The sequence below is a fragment of the Papilio xuthus genome, unplaced genomic scaffold, assembly GCF_000836235.2.
Source record: "Papilio xuthus unplaced genomic scaffold, Pxut_1.1 DF825946.1, whole genome shotgun sequence".
Taxonomy (NCBI): Eukaryota; Metazoa; Arthropoda; class Insecta; order Lepidoptera; family Papilionidae; genus Papilio; species Papilio xuthus.
This window is the reverse complement of record NW_013532703.1, coordinates 12490902-12513533: the sequence shown is the minus strand read 5'-3', so window position 1 is coordinate 12513533 and position 22632 is coordinate 12490902. Positions and strand designations below refer to the sequence as shown.

At 34.0% G+C, this 22632-nt stretch overlaps 1 protein-coding gene across 3 annotated transcripts in view; it reads right to left on the bottom strand.

Annotated features, from left to right (window-relative positions):
- Window positions 1-22632, bottom strand: part of LOC106124557 (agrin) — a 128326-nt gene that overhangs the window by 57852 nt on the left and 47842 nt on the right. The window contains exon 1 of one of the 3 annotated variants that reach the window (XM_013321347.1): window positions 16991-17665. The exons of the other annotated variants lie outside the window; for them this stretch is intronic. Within the exon in view, the coding sequence (XP_013176801.1) occupies window positions 16991-17519 (529 nt within the window). The 5' untranslated portion in view covers window positions 17520-17665. Of the gene's footprint in view, window positions 1-16990; window positions 17666-22632 lie in introns of those variants that run through there. 3 annotated transcript variants of the gene reach the window in all.

Genomic DNA, 22632 nt, shown 5'->3' with positions numbered 1-22632 from the left:
ATTCTACGCAGACAAAGTCGCAGGCGAAAGCCACTATTTTCTATTTTTGATCATGTTACAATAACTATTGATCTATTGCCTTCGTCTAAGCCGCCTAGTGTAAGAAATATTATTTCAACAGTGCGATTCCGAACGAATCTAGTAAATTTAAAAGAAAAATAATTTGATTCACAAACTTATTGAATGTTGCGCACAAAGTTTAATTTTAAAATAGCGGCTGCAGAAATTATAAGAGCATAAGAAAACTGTTTCTTTTCTCAGCGAAGTGAAGCCGAGCTATAGTGATTGAAGCAAGCCAATAGAATAACATTCAACGGCAGAGTGGAGAAATCGTTTAATTCTATTGCTTCATTTCAATCTTTTTAAATCGGTTTTGCTTTCGTGAATACATCGCCAGTATCTCAGCGGAACTAATTTTATTTAAACCTTACTAAGCTATTTTATACTTTTTATTGCAATTTTAAGCAAATAGTGTAATCAGACATGTTTAATTTCTTCATCATTAAGAGAGCCGTGGATTTTTAAATTCGGAAAAACATGTACAGAAATATTGTTATTTCTTTTTTAAGTAAGGAAAATAAGAGAGATGGTAATATGTTTTGCCGTTACTAAGCCAACAGTTATTGAAGTCACGAGTAAATAACACATAGTTTTTTAATAGACAATTTTAAAAACAAATCCGCATCCTATTCTGTTGTGGATAATGAAAAACAAAGCAATAACGTTGCCAGCTCGCCTAGGCCTGTCTAATATTTCTCCGTCACTGACATCCAGTTGATGCGAGGATGAAGCATTTGCGCTGACTAATGAGGGAACAAATCTTTCACTTTATACGCCGCTCATCAGCCGGCGTCTATTAGAATTAACAAGCAACATGATTGCTCAAACATTTAATAACATATTGACGGTAATGTATGGAAACAAAGTATCTTGTATAAGTCGTACTCTAGTGCCAACAAATAGTTTATTATAAACATTTACACTGATAAATAACAATTATGTAACTGTACTAATATTTCTCAACACTTTAAAATATATTAAAATATTCGCAGTTGCATAAGTTATAAACTAGATGTCGCACGCGGTTCGGTACGCGCGTAATTAAAAAAAACTTAATTAGTACCCTAATTTTCTTTAAAACTATGGTCTACGGAATCCAAATTAATGTGTGAAGCCGTTCTGGAGATACCTACTAACAAATAGCGATCCAGCCAAACTTTCACATTTAAAATATTAGTAAAATTTATAGATGCCCATATTGACGTATTAAAACCATGCTTTTTATTTGTATACTTAGGTATTTTTACTTATAAATTCCTCAAAATGTGATTTCAACTGTTAAAGTCTATATAATAGAGCTAAAAATTGTGTCATTAAATTGAAATTATAGAATCGTTTAACTATTTGAATGTCTCAACTTGTTTCGTTCGAAATGATTTCTGCAAATTTGTATTACAAAAAAGTTATCAATTGTGACACGAAAGGTTTCTGATTAAAATTCAAGTTTGACGACATAGCCCTAATGACCGTGCGGTGCCTCGATGTTGTACAATTTCCGTGAAAGCATTGTATTAAGTCATTACTAACCGTAATCAAGCGAAATATATGAGATAACAGTACAACAGCGGAGCAGTTTTATTTCTGTTTACAAATGAAAACACACAGGGTGAGAAACTAACGCGAACAACCAATTAAAGCTCTGTCCGACTTGTACTTAGTTTCTCTAAGCGCGTTAGCTGTTTAATTTAAATGAACGGACCCAACTAAATTATTGTCTGTATGTTCTCTTGAGGGTAAAAAATTGTTCGAAGGAAACGCTCTTTGTTACACTACTTCTTATTTTCGAAGCAAAACCTCTTTAACATTTAAATACTGATAAAAACTGTTTTTATCTTAATTATATTTAAAGGAAAAAGCAAAGGACGCAATCATTTTAACTTAATCGAAATATATTTTAAAAAATAAAGCTGAATTTTGCTTTGCAATTTTTTGAATAGTTCGTTTTCTTTTTAGTATATATAAAAGTGAAGATTTCTTAGTAGTAATGTTTGTGGTAGTATTAATAAATTTGAAACATCTTTTCAACTATTAAAAAATATTTTTTTCTACGATTTAGAAAATGTAAGTCACGGTAAGAAATTGCTGCAATAAACTGTACCATTGGCAACAACAACTGCCAATGTTTTTCCTCACAGACTAATTTTATTGGCCTGATACCTTTGACAAATAGCTCAGTATTGCCATTCGGAAGACGTAATGTTACGTCGATTATACAAAACTACACGATATTTACAGCAAATATTTTTGAGAAAATCATTGCATTTTTATAATTAGTTGTCGCTCGCGAAACCTTCCGCGGGGTATTGAGAAAAAAAATAAGTACGCTATGTGTTCTTCCAGACTGTTTTCTACGTCTATGCCATGTTTCAGCGACATCCATTGAGAAGTTCCGAAGATACCTTCAAACAAACATCCATCCATCTAAACATTCGCATTTATAATATTAGCATGATCTATTAGGTATAAACGACACATAATTCAGGTATTGTTGCGATAACTAAATCTAAATATATGATAATTTAATTTTAAATGAAGATAAAAAAACAGATCTAATGGAAATGAAAATGTATTTTTAATACAGCCAAAGTTAAAGTATATAGGAATGAATATAAATCTTGTCAAGACAGCGAATAAACCCTCCAGATCTCAACACAAAGCCCTGAAAGCGTATTGTAGAGTATTTCATGAAATCGTTTTCTCAAAAGCAGCGCCTTTTTACAATTTATAACGCTCCTCATCATGATTGCATGAATACAATCCGTATAAGCACGCAGCTCCACTTTCTAGTTAGAAGAAAATAACATAACAATGTTATTACAAGTTTCGTGATTTTTTTTTCAACAATATTATAATAGATATTAAAAATATTATTCCCTAAAATATTATTACAAATTCAACACACGGATATGTTGTCACTAAATCTATAAAGTATATTCTCTGTGAAATTTTAAAAAGTACACCTTTTGTAACATTTACACGCATATGAATTAAACCTTAATCATTTGGTACGTTACGAAAACTTGTCCATAAATTCAAAACATTAAACGAAGACAAAAAGAATTCAAGAATTCAGACAATGTCGCTATTAATCAAAAGAACATATAATCCACGGCCGTTGCGAGTGACGAAATAAAAGAAATTAATTAACGGGCCAATATAATAGGCGCCGTGGAGTGGCCGGCGCGTGTCTGGCATTTGGCGCCACCAGGAGGCGTGGGCGGACCTGTGATCGACTGCGAACTCCAACAAGCTGTTAACCGTACACCGCATCAAGCTTTAAACTTAATAGCTTCTACAGGTAATCGCCTTTAAAATAAACCGGACAATGCTTTCAATCACGACCCAATGATTTTCATAATGTTTTATTTAACCTTTTCTTATTTAAATCTTTTTTCCATTTATAGTTATATCATCAATCGTCACCCCTCGTGCTAGAACAACCCTTTCAGCCTTCTTATTTTATACGTCTAAATAATTTTAACAAATATTAATTTCGTTATTTGTAATTTATTGTTTGTACGACAAAGTAGCCTCAACTAATATGTTGTTAGCTAAATTTTTTCTGTTTTATACACGACTAGATGTATCCCGCTACTCCGTCCGCGCGGTATTAAAAAAACAAAATTAGTAGCCTATGTGTTCTTTTAGTCTATGTTCTATATCTCTGCCAAATTTTAGCGAGACCTATGCAGTCGTACTGGAGATATCTTCTAATAAACATCCATTCATCTAAACTTTCGCATTTATAATGTTATTAAGATTAATAATTTTGTTCTAACTGTGGTCAACTTTTACTGGGTTATATACTAATAGGGTTGGTATAAAGAATACAACCGTAGAAAATACGTTAGATCATAATTGAATGAACAAATTCCCTTCCTATTAAAAGGTTCATTACTTTTGTTGTTTTTGTTGGGACGCCCATTTGAATAAGTGTTGATTCCCCTCTGGCTGTTTTACACTAAATTGCGCTAATTTACACCTTGTTCGGATATCTGAAACTTTAAGTGGATCCAGCGATAATTTTGATAAACACGCAAAAATTGATGAAAGGAAAGAACGAAGTTCTCATTTCACCCGCAGCTTTGAACGATTTTTATTTATTTAAATTCTCTCGGCTGCTTGATTCTCTGTCAGCAACGTTGTTATCCATTTTATAGTTTGATATTTTAACAAGCATAAAGCTAACTTATCGAAATGTTTTTTTAAAAATCATTTTTAAAAATGATTTAAAAAAAGAACACGATTTTAAAATATTTTATTACATTTATTCGTTATCTCCAAATCGGGGTCGTGGCTATTATTAAATATCGATTCTCAATCCGGTTAGGTGTTAATGTTATCAGATTACGAGCAAAATTTAAATCTTTCTCGTCTCGCAATTGATTTAACTTCTTTGGAAAGCGGTAAAATTAAATTATCCGTTATCGGTTTGATTTTTACTTTCATAACTAAGAATAAATAAAATAAAAATGATAAAACTTTCATAGTAATTTGAAGGAAATTTGACTTGATGTAATTATGATTCATTTTAGTATATAGATTTCATATATTCAAGTAAGAATTCACAACTTACAACATATTACAATAGGGACTTTGTTTTAATTTCATTAGTAACTTACTTCATGAAATAAACTCATGTTAAGTACGTAAGTTAACACGAGTTACTCTTGTTAAGTTGTTAAGTTACTGTAGGACAAACTGTAAGTGGGTGTTTCGCGTACACTGCACATTTTTTAGCAATTAAAAATTTTATATTGCTGTGAAGTTAGAAAGTGTAAATAGGGAAACTGACACGTGTTATAATAAAAACACTATTTTAAAAATTTATGTAAACATGCATTTATACAAAGGTAGACTTCAATTATGTTAGTAGCAAAAGACAACTTTATCCGTTACTGGCAGCCGCCCGCGACTCTGCCCGCGAGGAATAAAAAAGAAAATAATTAGTAGTTTTTTCTTGCAAACTATTTTCTATATGTATGCCAAATTCCAACCTTCCTATTTACAATATTAGTAAGATTAGTTTAGTGTTTTAAAACGAAAATGGTAGTAAAAAACAAACGAGAGTCGAAAGAAAATTGATAAGAAGATATTTCTTTAAACGTTTCATTTTACTGCCACACTTTTATGTACATATGTCAGTCGGCAAATTTCAATTAAATAATATAATTTTATCAATAAAGCATTCTAGCTGGCATAATGGCTTATAAAAGTACTACATTTATATTGCAGTCTATTTCTCTGAATACCGCAAGACGTTCTTAAATCCTATTATTGACAAAGGGTTCGAAGTGTTTGCGAGTAGATTGTGCGGTCTATTGAACGACCGTAATTCTATTGCACTCGCTGTAACCTTATCAAACTCGGTCACCTCGATGTTCAGACGTCTTAGGCCAATACGTGCTCATACCGTCTCAGTAGCCAACTTAACTGTTTAGTTAGACACGTGTTTTAACCTTTTGATTGCCGATGGTTGATATAGTAAAATTTAACAGGGTTTATAAAAGAGTATGCTTATCACCAAAACAGATAACAGATAACTTATTTTGGAAGCCTATGCGTAATACTCTTACTTATATTATAAATGCGAAAGTTTAGATGGATTGATGGCTGTATGTTCGTTATAAGGTACCTTCAGATATAGAACGTACTCTGGAAGAACACATAAGCTACTTGTTAATTTTTTTTAATAAGCCGTAGACGGTGTCGCGAGCGACAGCTAGTGGTAACACTAGCTAATAATGAATGAATTTGGTAATGTCATATTTCAGCGTGCGATAAAAGGGTTACTATAATGAAAACATTTACGCTTATATATTCTTTCTTCTTTATGTTATTTAATAAGACCAAGCTTTAATCGACTTTTTCGATCGACGTTACTTGGTTTAATAAAATAAGACACTCCAGAATTAATAGAAGGAACGAACTTAGTAATAAAATTTCAATTGTCCGTACATGATACTATGTGCTTGTAGGTACGAAATATTAAGGCCTTGTTGGCATTTCACGGACGCAAGGCCGTTCCATGCGTCCGGTCGCCGCACCGCAGTTAGCTATAACCATTTGTATATACAAACAGGCTACGACGTTGGAATACAATCGTTTTTCATTATTCATTCAAGCTATTATGTGTTTTCGTTATATTTTCAGTATTTGTAGTAATTTAGATTAAATATTCAAAAACCCTGACTTGAGGACTGTTTGTTTATGAATATGATAGAATGCAATTTTCGTTTTGATATTGATAAAATATAGATGTTATTATTATATGTGAGAAGTTAACACGATTAATCAAAATAATGGTAATTGAAATAAGTCAGAAGGAAGTCTGTGAATTCTTTTCAAGTCAAGGTCAGCAGCTACTAATTATCCTCAATCATGTACTACGATGAAATATTACACAGTACTGGGATAGGCTCATCATATCTACTTACAAAAAGAACGATAATAAAATACCATTAAGGGGAAATTTACTGTCACTTTTAACTGTGTAAAAATGTACGAAATCTCCAATCATACTAATATTATAAATGCTAATGTTTGAATGGTGGGATGGATGTTTGAAGGTATCTCGAGAACGGATGTATAGATCTTGTTGAAATGTGGCATAGTTAGAGAGAATAGAGACCGCGAGGACAGAGTCACGGGCGACTGCTAATAATATTATGAATGCGAATATTTGGATGGATAGATGGATGTTTGGAGGTATCTCCAGAACAGCTGAACAGATCACGCTGAATTTTGGCATAAATGTAGAAAGTAGTCTGGATCGATAGTCATAGGCTACTAGTTATTATTTTTTAAATTCCACGCGGACGGAGTCGGGGGCGTCAGTTAGTATTAAATAAAGTTATAAGGTCAATATCGGTTATTACCACAAAAACTACACATCAAGCACAGGCAACAAGGTACAAGTCGGGGATTGAATATTAAAATATGCAAAACAGTTATAGCAATGAGAGGTTTCTCTTCAAAATTTCTATTTCACTAAAACCTGTCATATGTTTGTCGAGTGTCAAGAGGTATGAACGGTGCGCTACCGTGGCGCCACTGTCAACATCGCGTCTCCACACGTAAATACGGCTGGCGAAAGCCAGCCCTTAGGCTCACTTCCAACTTATATTTACAAAGAGAACTTCCTACTTTTGACTAAACAAGTCACTGGTTGCGACAGCGTCTTACAATAGTTTGTTACACAAAGTGTTTCAATCAATTAAGTATTTTGCTTTAAATTGCTTCAAGTTTCCCCGTTTTTCTGTTGTGTTTTTTAACGTAATTAAGGCAATTATAGAGCTGTGTCTAGGTTTAATGTGGTTTTGCATTTACTTGTACTTTAGTATGAAATTGCCCACAGATGTTGTAAACATTTACCGGCTATAAAAATGGCACTCAAGCCCGATGAATTTTAAGGAAGGTTATGACAAAACCTATAAAACGTCAAGTCAACAAGCTGATCATGAATATTGAAACATATACTTAAGGTTTAATTTTTTATACCTCTACTACAAGTAAGGCCCTTCGTACACAAGGCAACGTAATTCGTCGAAACTAATATTATTCAGTTGCGTCGCGAGAATAATTGCGTTGCGCGTGCTTCGTACACAAAACGCTGAATCGTCGACGCGAATCGTCTGATAGGTCAGTACAAGCATAGCGATGTGAACTATATAGATATACTTCGCTATCCTGAAAATTGCATCGTCTATTCTCACGACGATCTTGACATACAGGTTGTGAGTGATGTCGGACACACGCTGTATACGAACCTTTGTAACATTTTATTGCGTAAGTCGCTCGCGACTGAAACCATCGGTTCGAAGATTTAAGTTGCTTTGTATACGAAGAGCGTAAGATAACATTCAACTATGCCTTACTAGGGTGAAGAAGAATCGTTAGTTCCGGTTTCAAACAATAGTACATGTCGATTACGCCATTGAAATCTATGATAATTTTTCTTGCCTCCGCATCATTGTGATCGATAAATTTATGCCGACTCTGTAAGTGGGTGTAGTCATTTAAAACATCGTTACGAACTTTGTTCAGATACTAATGACGCATTAGCAATAATATGAAATGATTTAGTGTTTGTATAAACTTAATGAATGGTATTATTAAAATATGTTGAAGGTTTTAAGCATTTCATCATCATCGAGGGGCTCGGAGCCTACCCTAAGTTAAGGGTGATTAGGCCATAGTCAACCACGCTGGCCAAGTGCGGTTTGGTTGGCTTCACACATATTTTTTGAATTTCTTCTCAGATATGTGCAGGTTGCATCACGATGTTTTCCTTCACCGTAAGAACATCGGATAAATGTACATATTTAAATCGGAAATCGAAAAACACTATGGTACATGGCGGGATTCGAACCTATAACCTGCAGATTAAAAGTCAAGTGCTTGACCCCTTTGCTACCAACGCTCTTGAGCCACCAACGCTCTAATTTCAGCATTTTAAGCATTTAATATTCAATATATTTTTACAAATCTTAAAAATAAGAAGCATGTAAATAAATAAAAAAAAACAGCTGATTAAATTATCAGTATTAAAAAAATTATCTACATAACAGTTGTGCTTGAATTACAATTAGCGCATATAAAATTATATTTTATCATCATAACTATGACATAATTCTAAGGAAATACGTTAGAAATAATACGATATTTCCCCTAATAGTATAAAGGGCAATTGTATTGGACAGTTCATGTTGTTTAAATCTTAAGCGTCCATTATTTACTCTAAATTGAGAAGCACTTTCCGCCTACTTCTTGTTTAGTCATAATGAATTTGCGATATTATATTTACCATTATAAGATAACTTCAACGATAATCGATATAAATTACAAAATGTTATTAAAATGATATTTTTTCTTTCTTTAACTGCTACACTAAGATGTCACTAAGAGTGTTCCTTACTGTAAATTTACTGTGAGAAATCTTCACTAAGGAAACAATTAAGTAACGGTAAATTTGCTTAATTAGCAGTGACAGTAAATTAATTTGTGACAAATATTAGTATTTTTACGATTATACAGTTTAAACAGTATTACAGTTAGTTATTGTTATTGACTTTAAACAATATAGTTCTTTATTGCCTAGTATAATATTATAAATACGAATGTGTGGATGGATGGATAGGTGAATGGGTGTGTGATAAAAGATATCTCACAAGGGCGTATAGATGTCGCTGAACTTTGTTATAGATGTAGAACATAGTCTTGAAGAATCCATAAGCTACCATTTTTTTATTCCGCGCCAACGGAGTTACAAGTGTAACTAATATTAACATTAATCAATTTGATACTAAATTGAACATGAGCTTCTTTTTTACGCTATCAAAAGTTTTAATCTTCACATAATTACTTTATTATTTACGTATTTAAAAGAAAGTCGATCGATATCAGCTAATATGAAAAGGTAGTGTTGTGAATGGCTTCACATGATTAATGGTACACGAAGGCTTGGTTTAGTGTCAGCTGTCAAAAATAAATCATTAATTATAAACAATGCATAAAGGCGTAAATCAAATCCACATTCAAACCGAAACGGTAGGTATATTTGCTTTACAATATAAACATTTTGTTCATTTGTTTTTTAACAATTATCAAAAGAAGAACAAATATCTTGGGGTTAGTTACACTAATGAGCAAAATTATACTTTTCTAAATTAACTGTTTATGTCATTTAACATAAACAGTTTGTAGTATTGTCTTCATATTGGTGTACACTTGAAGATCGTTTATTATGCATTTGTATCTTAATTTTTTTTAAATACTAGTAGTTTTTTTTTGTAAATTTACTAATATTTCTTTTACCATTCCAACTAAGCTCTAGGCTTGTGCTAGGATGTGGTTTACAATAGTCGAATGGCAGGATTCTAACCCCCAACCTCATGATCGGAAATCCGTACTCTTATTCATTAGGCTTGACAAAATCAAATCAAATTAAATCGACAAAAGTTTGGAATTCACACAAAATGTTAAAGTGATAAAAAAAACCTATGGGTATACTATGCCACGAAAAACGGTTAAACACCCTTTTTTATGCCGTAACCGACATTTTACTATTAATACGAGTATCTATTCCTAGATAGCGTGTCAATCATCACAGATAAAACAAAGGTAATTTAAATAAGTTACCTGCTCAGAGAAATATCATCTCACTCCGGTAGGCACAAACAAAAACTGTTTAAATAATAAAATCCGACATTCCATTGTGTCAAAGAAAAAGACAAAGGTTCAATAAAAAAAAATTGTTACTTTTTATAACTGTTATGTTCCTTTTATATTTTGTAATTATTAAGTTATGTTTAAAAATATTTATGTTTTGAAAATTTCTTATTATAATATATATTATTATATATATAATAGATCTTGTAACATTTTTCATACCCAGCAATAACAAAGTGAAGCTCCGCAACAAATTAAACAATTTAACAAAGTTGCTAACAAATTGGTTTAAGTTACATTCTTTTGGCGTTTAGACCTAACAAAGTAAGGTAAATGATTCCGGAAGAAAGTGGCAACTTTAAAACTTAAGATCCACATTTAATTATTAGGACGTATAAAAGTCATGGCTTTAAAAAAAACATAAAATTATTGTATTGAAATGAAAATACCAAGTTCATCGCAGCATATAATTTTTTTCAATATTCTACGTCCAATTTTATTCTTACCCTAGTTTAGTTAAACTAATTGCTAACAAGGAAATAAGAAAAATTAAACCAAAAATCGCTAAATCTAGCGTCGCTCGACTGTCGCAATTCTGACCACGAAGATACCTGCCTGCGCGGAATATATTACGGAGCAGTAAATTTTAACGCAAGCACAAAGCCACCCTCATTCTTCCCGCCCTAAGCCGCTATAACGCCCAAACGATAACATCGCAAGATACAAATAAAGTGTCTGCTTCAAGGAACTATAATACTGTATTAGAAACAAAAACCAGTTCGCTTTTGTACAAATGTTCAATTTAAGAATGCAAATTAATTACTTTTTTTCTTTTTTATATTTCGCTACTTTATGGTTTGTTATGATACTGCTTACAAATTAAACTTACGTTTGCTTGAACTATCCGTAGTACTATTCTATAGCTAAAATCGAATAACGAAAGACTCAATATGCAAACATCAAAAGAAGAAAAAGACTGCCAGTTCCATGTTTAATAGAGAACTGTACTCTCTGTCTACTCCATTTGACTACTCTGTCGGTGAACAATCGAGATTATTACCAGCCTTATCTAGGTAGAACATTAATTACAATAAGATTTCTTTGTAGATAATTACAAGCCACCCTACTTCATAAAACTACTAAATCTTTACGACATGCGGGCGCTCAGACATTGTGGGGGTTCGCCGGCAAAAATATTGCTTTAACGTTTATTTACACTGTGTTTTTATACGCACACATATTATGATGCGGGTATATGTAATTGCCTTGAACGGTTCCACGAGGTTCACGTGAAGGTACTTAATGGAAATGAGGCAGTTGGAAACAGTGCGCGCTATCCAATTCAATTCGGTAGCGGCGAGCGAGTGACGGCTTTATGACACAGAAACCCCGCGCCGCGACGCCTCTTCGCCGCGCCGTTTCTCCGCCGCTTTACGATCACCGCAGCCCCCTTCTGTCATTTTGTTCGAAAGTAAGAGGTTAAAGAGACCTTACTACGTAACGACGGACCATCTAATTCTCAACAAAAACTCAAGTATCTCGAATTCTCTTTTTACATTCTAACGACTCCGAAACGATGTCAAAGTTCACGTATAAAATTATACAAGGGTTTCTTTTGCTTGTTTTATTTTAATGTACAATTTTAGATCACGGAAATCTCTTCGATGTTCTTATTTGATAATATTTAATCCTTAAGATTGCGTAGGTTTGAAACCTTTAGTAGCATCGCAAAAATTATTTTTTATCCAACTCTAACCTATAACAATCCCATACCAAAAAAAGGAATTCCTTTTATTGATCTAACTGGCCGCTATTTAATTTAATTTTAATTTACGAGGCCAGCAATGCTGTTATACTTTTAACACGTGCAGCGTACAACAAGGAACGTCGTAAACTTCGTTATTGAAGCTATAAAACGTTGTTAAGAATTTCTCATCGTCCTATAGCATAACATTTCGTACAGAGGACAAATAAAAGGAGGTTTAGCATAGGGCATTCGAACCTTTGTTTTTTTTTGTGAGAGAACGATTATCTTGACAGTTATTTACTTCTGTCACGAAACTTGGTTTTGCATTGTTTGTGTTGACGTTGATAACATTTGCAGGCTGATCCTAATTACTTTTTTGTTATTAACCAAGATAATTAAGAAATTCGAGGATTTTTCAATTTAAACAATTTTACTATCACTAAATTAATTCACATTTTATTATTAATAATAACTAAGAATAACATTTATGAGACATTAACAAAAGAATGTTAAGTCGCATTTATTTAACTCGGGTTTAAACTTTTCAATTTCTCTGAATTTAAATTTTCGAATCAAAGGTGGTCTTAATAGACATTAAACAATAGTTACAATATCGTATAATTTGAACCAAACAATAGACAAAGGAATTAGATTTCTAAAAGATCATTAGAAATGTAATTTGATCATAAAATTTACGCATCATAACCACACCATTGAATAAGGTTGGGTGGGTTATTTGAAACTTTTCGAATATACACTTTGTTACCTGAAAGGGGTTACATAAAACTGAATTATAGCAATAACCCTAACTCGATCTGAGGACGGACATAAAGCAGGGTACAGGGCGCGCAGGACATACGGAGGCTGTTGTTAAATTTTATGAAAACAGGTTCGGTACAATGGAGATATGTAAATTAGATCAACAATTCGATTCACCGGACTCTAGAGGAGGCATTGAATTTTTACAAGTTCACTTATATCGAGAAAATGGTTATTGGCTATACAAATCGATTATTTGATTATAAACCCTCGCAAATGGGAACATTTTCTATTAGAATGTTTACCTTTATTCCAGAGGAAGAAAATGAAGTGAAAGAAGAAAACGTCTTCTATACAGTTTAGGCAATCAATCAAATTACTTACTGTTTTGTTATAGAACGATAAATAGATTTTTACACTTTCAACTTGTAATACCTACGTTTTATGTTGTATTGCCGTTGTAACTATTAAATACTAGATGTCGCGCGTGACTCCGTCCGCGTGGAATAAAAAAAACTTAATAAGTAAGTCGCTTATGTGTTCCTCCAGACTATATTCTACATGTGTGAATGTCTAAATTTAATTAAAATACGTTGAACCGTTTCGGAGATACTTTCAAAAAAACATCGATCCATCCATCTAAAGATTCGCATTTATAATATTAAATAAGTAAGATAGTAAGATAAATCATTTTTAATACTATTATATAAAAAATTAGACTGTATCATTTAAATACAAAAAAAAATTAAGTGACATAGAAAAAGTATTAACAACTCGCCTATTTCATAAACTACTTAAGTTTCTTACACAACATCGTTTTTAGAACATTAAAATCTCTTGTGTTACTAGCAATTTGCGTCATTAATTCCTACTAACATTGTAACACAGGTAATTGTTTCTAACTCTTAAATGAACATTGTATTGTGGTTATTAAGTAAAAATAAATTGAACAAATATGTCAAAGTAAACCAGTGTTATTTATTGGATCTTGCGTTAACATTGCATCTATAGATTTTGCTATAAATTCAATATTGAAACGTATTTATGTAAATCACGACAACAATTAAGGTTATAAATGTAATACTTATCTGTGCTACATCAACGCATCGGAATTTACAAAAGCATTTTGCTGTTTTTTTTTTATGTAAAAGGGACTAGTACCAGTGAGCGGTGAGAATGCCCGAGGCCGCATCGGCGCCATGCATTTTCTCCACACCCACGCTCGTCGGCTTATCTGCCGTGTTCTCACATAGAAATTTACACGTGCTCGCGAGTATCGGCGGCTCGTAATAACGCAGTGGTCGCATTTTATCTGCGGCCAGTCTCCGCGCCGCCCGAGCCTGCCGCCGCCGTGCGAAGGTTCCACAACACCCGCGGGACGTGGGCGAGCGGCAACCGTCGCGTTTTATAACCTTTTTATTCCATTGTCACTCTGATGGGGGGACGTAAGCGAGGGAAAAATAAATTTTACCTCTTATCTAAATGTCAAATCGTTCGGTCTCGATCGAATCAGTTTCCAAATAGTTTTAATAAATCTCCTTTTACGGTATAGAGCGGGCGACAGTCGGCGGTCGAAGGCGATATCTGGTCGCATTACAGATTCATGCTGCGAGTTATCGTGTTGTGAGCAGTGCGCCTGTTCACGGCAACAATGGCTTTAATTGAAAGAGTGTCAATAAATTTGTCGCGCGCAGTCCTCCGCGTCGCCGGTGGTCCCGCCGAGTCCGATACACTGGCTCGGTCGACACATCCCGCATCAGATCCTTGTTCCGGCGGCCGGCGGCTAGGCCGTTTGTTTTTATCTCCCGCTGGCGTTGTCTTCATTACAATAAATCTTCCTAAAGCTTTATCTCCTTTAATCGAACCGGTATCTTGTCTTACCTAATATTGGTAACACTTTAACGCTTCACACTATTTATGTAATCTTTATTTATTTAATTATAAAATAATGAGTAATGTTTTTGGTGTGAAATATTAAAAAATACGTACTGCGATAACCCAGTAGCTTATCGTTAGATTTATTATGTTAACCGTTTTATGCACGAATTCCACATAAAGTATTAATTTTTTATAAACTATGAATTGAAAACCGAAATTATTTTTTATTCGACTAATCTATTCAACGTTTAAACGTTTCTATCAAATATTCAAGAAATGTTGTTGGTTTTTGTTGACTACCTGCTGAACAGTGAGTGTAAATAAGTCTCACTACACGAGTTTTTGAATTAGATTTAGGTCGTTAGTATAAATTTAGCAATATTTCTCATAAAAAAAAGATTACTTTTCGTGGTTGGAACCATAATGAACGAATAAACTTTATCGTCCTCAAGTCTGACTGTAATTAACTTAGGAAAAAGTGGATTGCCTTTGCGTAATTTAGTAACGGATTTTGAAAAACTAATTTTAGCATCAAGAGCGTCGGTGGTTCAGGGGTTAAAGGATCTTGTAATCTGTAGGTCTTAAGTTCGAATCTCATCATGTACCAATGTGTTTTTCGATTAACATATCTATATTTATTCGACGTTCTTACTGTGAAGGAAAACATCGTGTCCAACATGCACAGTGGTCAACAGTTGTAGAGCCCGCTTTAACTTCTTCGCACGAATCGGCCCGGCTCGCCCGGTGAAATACCACGACCACACAGAAGACAGGCGTGAAGTGGAAGCTATTCCGCGTTTCGTCTGATGAGTGTGCGACCCGGAGTCCTAATTTAGTCCTCTTTCCCTTCCCACCCTTTTCCTATAAGAAAAGGATGGGAAGTGGAAATGGACTTTCCGGATGAGAGGATGCAAGGAAGGAGAAAATATTTTCTTTCTGTGCATCCTCTCCTCCGTCGATTAAAGGTAGGAAACGCATATGCAATTGCGTATGCATATGGTTAACGGTCACTTCGCTATTTCATCGATTTCAGGTGGTCGCTCGCTCGTTTGCCTCCTTATGATATAAAAAAATGCACATATCTGCGAAAAAATTCAAAGATATGTGTAAACTTATACAAAGTGTAAATGTTTATTAGATCCAAAGATTGTATCTAAATAATTCAAGAGTAGATACTAGACACACTTTCTTATTGATAAATATTGTCATCAGATTATTATTCAGAATATTTCCTGTTAGGTCGAATCTCAACCACACAATTTGGGAATTTGTTTTCTCACGGTTCGCCTCCGCCCACGACTTGCTTCTTCGAACACATTTGACTGCGGAGTGGGACTTTGTATTCATAATTTAGTTGTAACCACGATAAATGAATTACGATGTTCTGGATATGCTATTTGAAATGTATAAAATTAAGATAACAATAAATAATAGATTTTGTACACAAAAGAAAATCATATTATACCTAATCACTTCTATTGAAAAAATTTAAACATATGACAAACCTTCCCATTAAAAAGTTCATGACTCTTCTAGGCAATATATGAAAGGGTAGGATTTTAGTTGAGCTATAAACGTTAATATCTTTCAAATAGATGAAAATTAAAATTAATAAATATGATATAGGCAATTTTTCTCAAATTATTTGCATTACATACTAGCTTTTATCCACGCCTCCATCCGCGAGGAATAAAAAATTAAAAATTAAGCGTATAAGCCTATGCGTTCTTCTAGATTATGTTATATATCTATGCCCAATTTCATCGAGATCCATGTAACCGTTCTGTAGATACCTTCTAACATCCAAACTTTCGCATTTCATAATTTTTTTCGTAGTATATAAACTAAGTAATATAACAACTAAACTGCGTTCACCTCCATAGAATAAAACATTCCTAGCTCCTAGACTTTACAACTGCAGTCAACGTTTGGCCCCAACAATTCACACCCGATAATCATCTTTGAGATAAAAGGCCGCCGGTACATCACCGTAAAATCACACGGAAATTATTCACACCGCGCCCGCTTCATACACGTCTACCGATCTAAGGGTGAATATTTAAATATATATTTCGATTTCTAAAATAAAGTCTCAGTATACCTTTCTTTATTTCTTACCAAATCTATACTAATATTATGAAACGGAAGAGTTTGTTAGTTTAAACGCGCTAATCAGGAACTACTGGTCCGATTTGAAAAAATATTTTAGGCTATATAACATTACTGCGACCAATAGTTTTTTTTTTTAATTATGCTCGGACGAAATCGCGGGCGACCGCTAGTTAATTATATAAGATTTTTAAAGTTCATTAATAACATTAATTGTTTATAGCAACAAAGAAAATACAAAATTAAAAATTATGAATCTATAAGTACCTTTTATAAGAGCTTTTACTCGACGTACTCTTTCGAGAGAGGAGGGAACTGGATCTGTAATCAGTTTCAACTGTGATACAAAACTGTCGCCGCCGAACAGTAGAGCCGCCCAGCCTTGTGATCCGGCGCATTTCTTCCACCGCACCCCTTCAGCAATAATAAACGCACGACTCGATGCATTACTCGTCCTCGTTTCGAAATTCAACAATTCACTCAACTCCTCTTTATCACCTTTTAACACACGCCTTACGAACACTTTGAATACATTCCTCGTATATTTCCCCGCACGTCGTTTATTATGCACACTAGAAATTTTTCCAGTAAAAATGTATTTAGATGCCGCCACAATGCGTCTCAAAGAGTCGACATTTTTAAATAAAGAGTTATTATAATAACACGTCGGCGGGTCCTTGTTTATTTTTATCACGGTATTTCTTTTTCTAACTTTTTCTCTAATTAAAAACTCTGCATGTGTTGATAACGAAATCAAAAGGAGCACTAGGGATGGGAATAAAATCGATATTTTCATTTTGTTATTACTTTAAAGGGTGTGTTTTTATTCATTAGTGTAAACATAACTATTAATTTAAATTGGAAGATATTAACATTTTTATTGACGGCGAGCGTGATTGTTTTTCGTAAGATATAGGTATAGATGCATGTAAGGTGCGCGCGCGCCGGTCGCCGTACGGATCTCGACTGCAGGCTTTATCGTGCCCTCTGTAAGTCGCAGCCTGTTTTTGTTATGTTAATCTTCAAGCTCCTCACGGCCTCCGTGTAAACACTTAATAGAATAAGTGCTTTCGCAAATTTTCAAACACTGATTCATTATTTCACTTCTCTCAAGGCGGCGTTTGTTTTAACTTTTTGTTTTAAGCTCACACCTGAGATAACACGATGAGTTAAGTGAATGTGTCAATCATACGAAATGCTGCGATTTTATTTTTTTATCTACAAATTCTCACGCGAATCTTTATGGTACGGTACATCTTATATATAAAATTCTCATGTCACAATTTTCGTTCCCATACTCCTCCGAAACGGCTTGACCGATTCTGATGAAATTTTGTGAGCATATTGAATAGGTCTGAGATTCGGCCAACATCTATTTTTCATCCCCCTAAATGTGAAGGGTAGCCCACCCCTAAATTTATTTTTTATTTTTAAGACGGACGGAGTCGCGGGCGACAGCTAGTACAAATGTAATTTAAAAATATTTTAAATCTTATTCCATAAGAATATTTGAGATATTGTTGTTAAGGTCGTGGTACAATAATAAATCATCTATACAATGAGATTTTATAAGCTGTTATCTAGAAATATCTACAAAGGTTAAGCTAGTTGTTCTACCCTGGTGAGTACACTTGATACACTAGTGTGTAGTTCACAATATTTCTGTTTTAAAGTTCCAGTGGAGAGCTTTGAAACTGTAAGTGAAACGAATAGCGGCGGCGAGGCCGGTACGAATTTATAGTTCAGCCATTACCAATGTAAAACGCATTGCGAATGTAAGGAAAGCAATTTGTCTCCATTGTACGTGTGCTCTGCCTACTAAACGAAAAGTATTTGAAAAACAAAATACAACACAAATAAATTTATTTTTCAGATTTGGTTTTAGATTTTTTTTTTACTTTTCTAATGGAATAAATTTAGTGTATATATCGCAATGTCTGTATGAACTAGAGTCCATTGATTTATCCGCCGTCAACAAAAATTATAGAAACTTGTTTAGGAATTTACATCGTAATTTCTAATTCAATCTTAACGATTTTCATCAGATGATTAGCGATATTAGTTGTCTATTTTCCATCGTTATCGTCCGTCTTTCGCTTAAATTGACTAAATGTTTCACTATAAATAACTAATTATCAACAACTTGACATTTAAATGCACTTTTAACTATGGGTTTCTGAGACCAAAATACCCGTATGAAACATAGTGTCGTTTCTAATAATATTTTTATTTAACAATATCTTTGAATCGGTAATTTTCATCTCAGAAGCTCACAGTTAATCATAGAATTGTAAAAATTACAATCTGCATTTATTCGAGATGTATATCGGAATGCAGATCCGTGGTGTGACAAAGTGTCTTGTGGCTTTTATAAGTGTGCGTGCGCCGCGTGTGTCGGTCGCGTGGGCGAATACTAAAGCTTGTACTATGTCCTACAAACACTCGGTAACGACTTACGTTAGTACTTCTGTTAAATGTTTGCTTAGAAGTATTGAAACGTTTATATTTATCGTCACAAGTGCATCTTATTTCCAACGAGTAGCATTTTTCCCTGAAGCTGTTTAGAAATGCGAAAATATTAAACTGAATTTGGAATTTTAAATGTTAAGGATCCAATCTATTTTTTACTAGTTGGAAACTCTTTGAAAGGCAATAAGCCTTTGCCTACCTTCTACTTATTACTGTATGGTACTTCGATTACCCCGCCTTTCCTTATATCAAAAATTTCAAGGTGACTCACGAATAAGTAAGAATCCATGCAACTAAGATTCACATTCAGATATAAATAGGTAGTGTTAGAACTCTACCATGACTGATTTAGTTATGTAATGTTAAATATTCAATTATATATTTAAAAATACATCGTACGTCTACATTGTAGGCGGCAATAAACCTTGCGACTTGTTTAACCATTTTTATATCTAACACAATAACCGCCTACATAAGGACCCATAGAAGGAGTAATGCTAATTTTCACCTTAATATTTTTGTAATTTATTACAAAAAAATTTAACACAAATCTACAAAATCCTGATATGGAACATAATTTAAACTTAAATAATATTCTTTACTTAGTAATATTAAGAAAGAAGCTTATTAAGAAACTAAATTATTGTTGATATAAACACTTGAAAATAAAACTACGAAAATGAAATAATACCACAAAAAAAGATAATTTTATTCTGCAATATATTTATTTAAATCATAACTTAGCGGATAAAATGTAATAAGATACGTAATAAATACATAAAAATAATATGTAATTTGATATTGAGGTCGTATTTATATAGAGATTACATTTTAACATCAAAGGATTAATATCAGGAAAATTATAATACTTCAAGTCACGATTTAATATAAAAAATATTTTCCCTATCGAGTTTCCCTACAAACCAAATGGAGATTTGCTTGGATTTTATTCGTAGCAAAGTTATCCTTTTTTGTTGTTATGAAAAACAAATCTTCATTTAATTCGCATTTCTTTTACGATTCAACAAACGTAACTTAAATAAAATAAACTTATACAAACTTCAAATGCAAGACACACATACACAACACAAAGACTGTCTCACACACGCATAGACGTACACATTTCGTGTTGGTGGAACACAACTCAGATACCCACACATAGAGCGCCCCCTGACAGCTGATTCTGAAATTCCTTACCTCGATAACGAGAATGAAGCTATAATTTAGTCGAAAGTACATATCACTTTATCCCAGACAGATTAAACTTTCCAACTCGGCTGATTAACGCAAGTTGAATTTAAACAGCGTCTGACTTTGTTACATAATCTAGTAACAAAGGGAAGAAGAAAACCCATTAAAACTGACTCAATTTATACACAGACAAACGTTGCATGTAGAAAAACCATTTTCACAGTTTAATTACTTTTGAATGGTCTATCTTAACACAAACTATTCACTTGAATCAATATTCATTAGACTTGCTTTAACTTAGCTTGTGCTTAGTTAAATATATTAAACATTTTAATGATATATTATTGTGTTGTATACATTAAATTATTAGCTGTGGCCCGCGACTCCGTCCGTGCGGAATAAAAAAATAATAAGTAACCTAAGTATTCTTTCAGAATATGCCAACAAAACATAAAAAAGGTGTATGCAAAATTTCATCAAGAGCCATTAAACCGTTCCAGAGATACCTTCTCAAAAACACCCATCCATCCATCCGTATACACTTACGAATTTATAATATTAGTAAGATAAAGTAGTTGTCGCATTAAAAAATAAACATAATTAGTATATTTGTTAGTCCAGACTGTGTTCTATATGCATGCCAAATTTCGTCGAGATCCGTTCAGACGTTCTCGAGTTACCTTCAAAGCTACATCCATCCATCCATCTATCTATCCGTTCAAACTTTCGCATTTATAATATTAGTAAGATATGCCCTTATCAATTATCCTTGCACAATAACAATCACGCATTGACTTAAGAAATGTACGAATTCGATGAATTTTATAATCCTAAATAACAATATTATTGATAAGCATATCGAAAACAAATTACAAAACCTCATCTATATAACGATTTCTTGCAATAGTAAAGAAAATTATTTGTGAAATTGATATCAGAAGCAGATTGAGTACAATTTGACAAATGGAACATTGTAAGCTCGCAATTCGTCAACAGAGCCCGGTCCGGCTGGTCCGGACCACGGCGGCAGTCGTTACAGCGCAATGCGATTCGAGCATTGCTGTGGCAGACAGCGGTCGATAATTGCATTCTGTGGTCGCGGGACGCCCCACTTGCCGGCGAACACGCGCGATCGAATGGAACGCAAACAAACTTTAGTTTTCTTCCAGAAATTTCAATCCGATAAACAAGCGGGCTTGAGCTGTGAACAGCTTACCTACCTTCTTAAACAGAGTAAACATCGACATTCGAGTTCTGTTTCAATTATTGGACCGGTATTACGTTTGGATTCCTCTTATGTGGATACTCCGCAAATGCATTTGACTCATATCTTGTTTCGTAATCCCACAGAGTGCTCTAAATTCTTTTCTATTACATTTCAGAGCAGTTTTCTTCTATTACAAACAGTGAGAATGTTCTTCGTATGTTAAATTATATTTTCCACGACTATAACATTGGTGACTAAGAAAAATAAATGATAATACAAACACATCGATAAAATAAATAGAAAAACACATCTAATTTTTTATTGTCCATTCAAATCCAACATTTTTTTATTATACAAATGATTACAAAGTGGTAGTAAAGTAACGTCGTGAATCATCAAGACACAATAACTAACAAAATTGCAATAAACGAAACTAAAACAAGAATTTCTTAATTAAGCTGTAAAGTCCCCAGTTTATGAGAACGTATCGTCGCGTGTAGACTTATAACTCTATATAAAGAGGACCCTCCGATGTAATAAGACTACACTCCGCTACAGACCGCTGAGGCGAACGGACGTGTCCGCTCGCCGCACATCTGTCGCTCCGCCCGACACTACGTTGAGCTATCCGCACCTGCGCGCGCCATAAAAGGTGCCGCCATCCTTTGTTCGCGAGCCGACTGTGTTGGTGCAATTTTTATTGCGCCCGCCATCTGGCAAGCGATAATCCTAGTTTCGAGGTAGAACGTCGTCATTTAATTGTTCCTTAGGGAACTATTTATTGCACCGCCACCTGGCAAGCAATTATCTAGTTTCTTATTAATAACATAGCAACGTCTATTGTTTCCGACTTCGGGAACTGCGTGAAAGGAATTGTGAAGTGCAGTTTTCACTGCGCGGAGCAACTTCTTAACAGCGCAATTTTAAAAGGCTAGCGGATACCTAACGGTGATAACGAAGCTAGTCAGGCAGCCCCGTTCGCCTGCGTTTCCCCTTCAGGGAACCGCGTAATTCGGAAAGGACCTCCACCACTGGCCTTGGG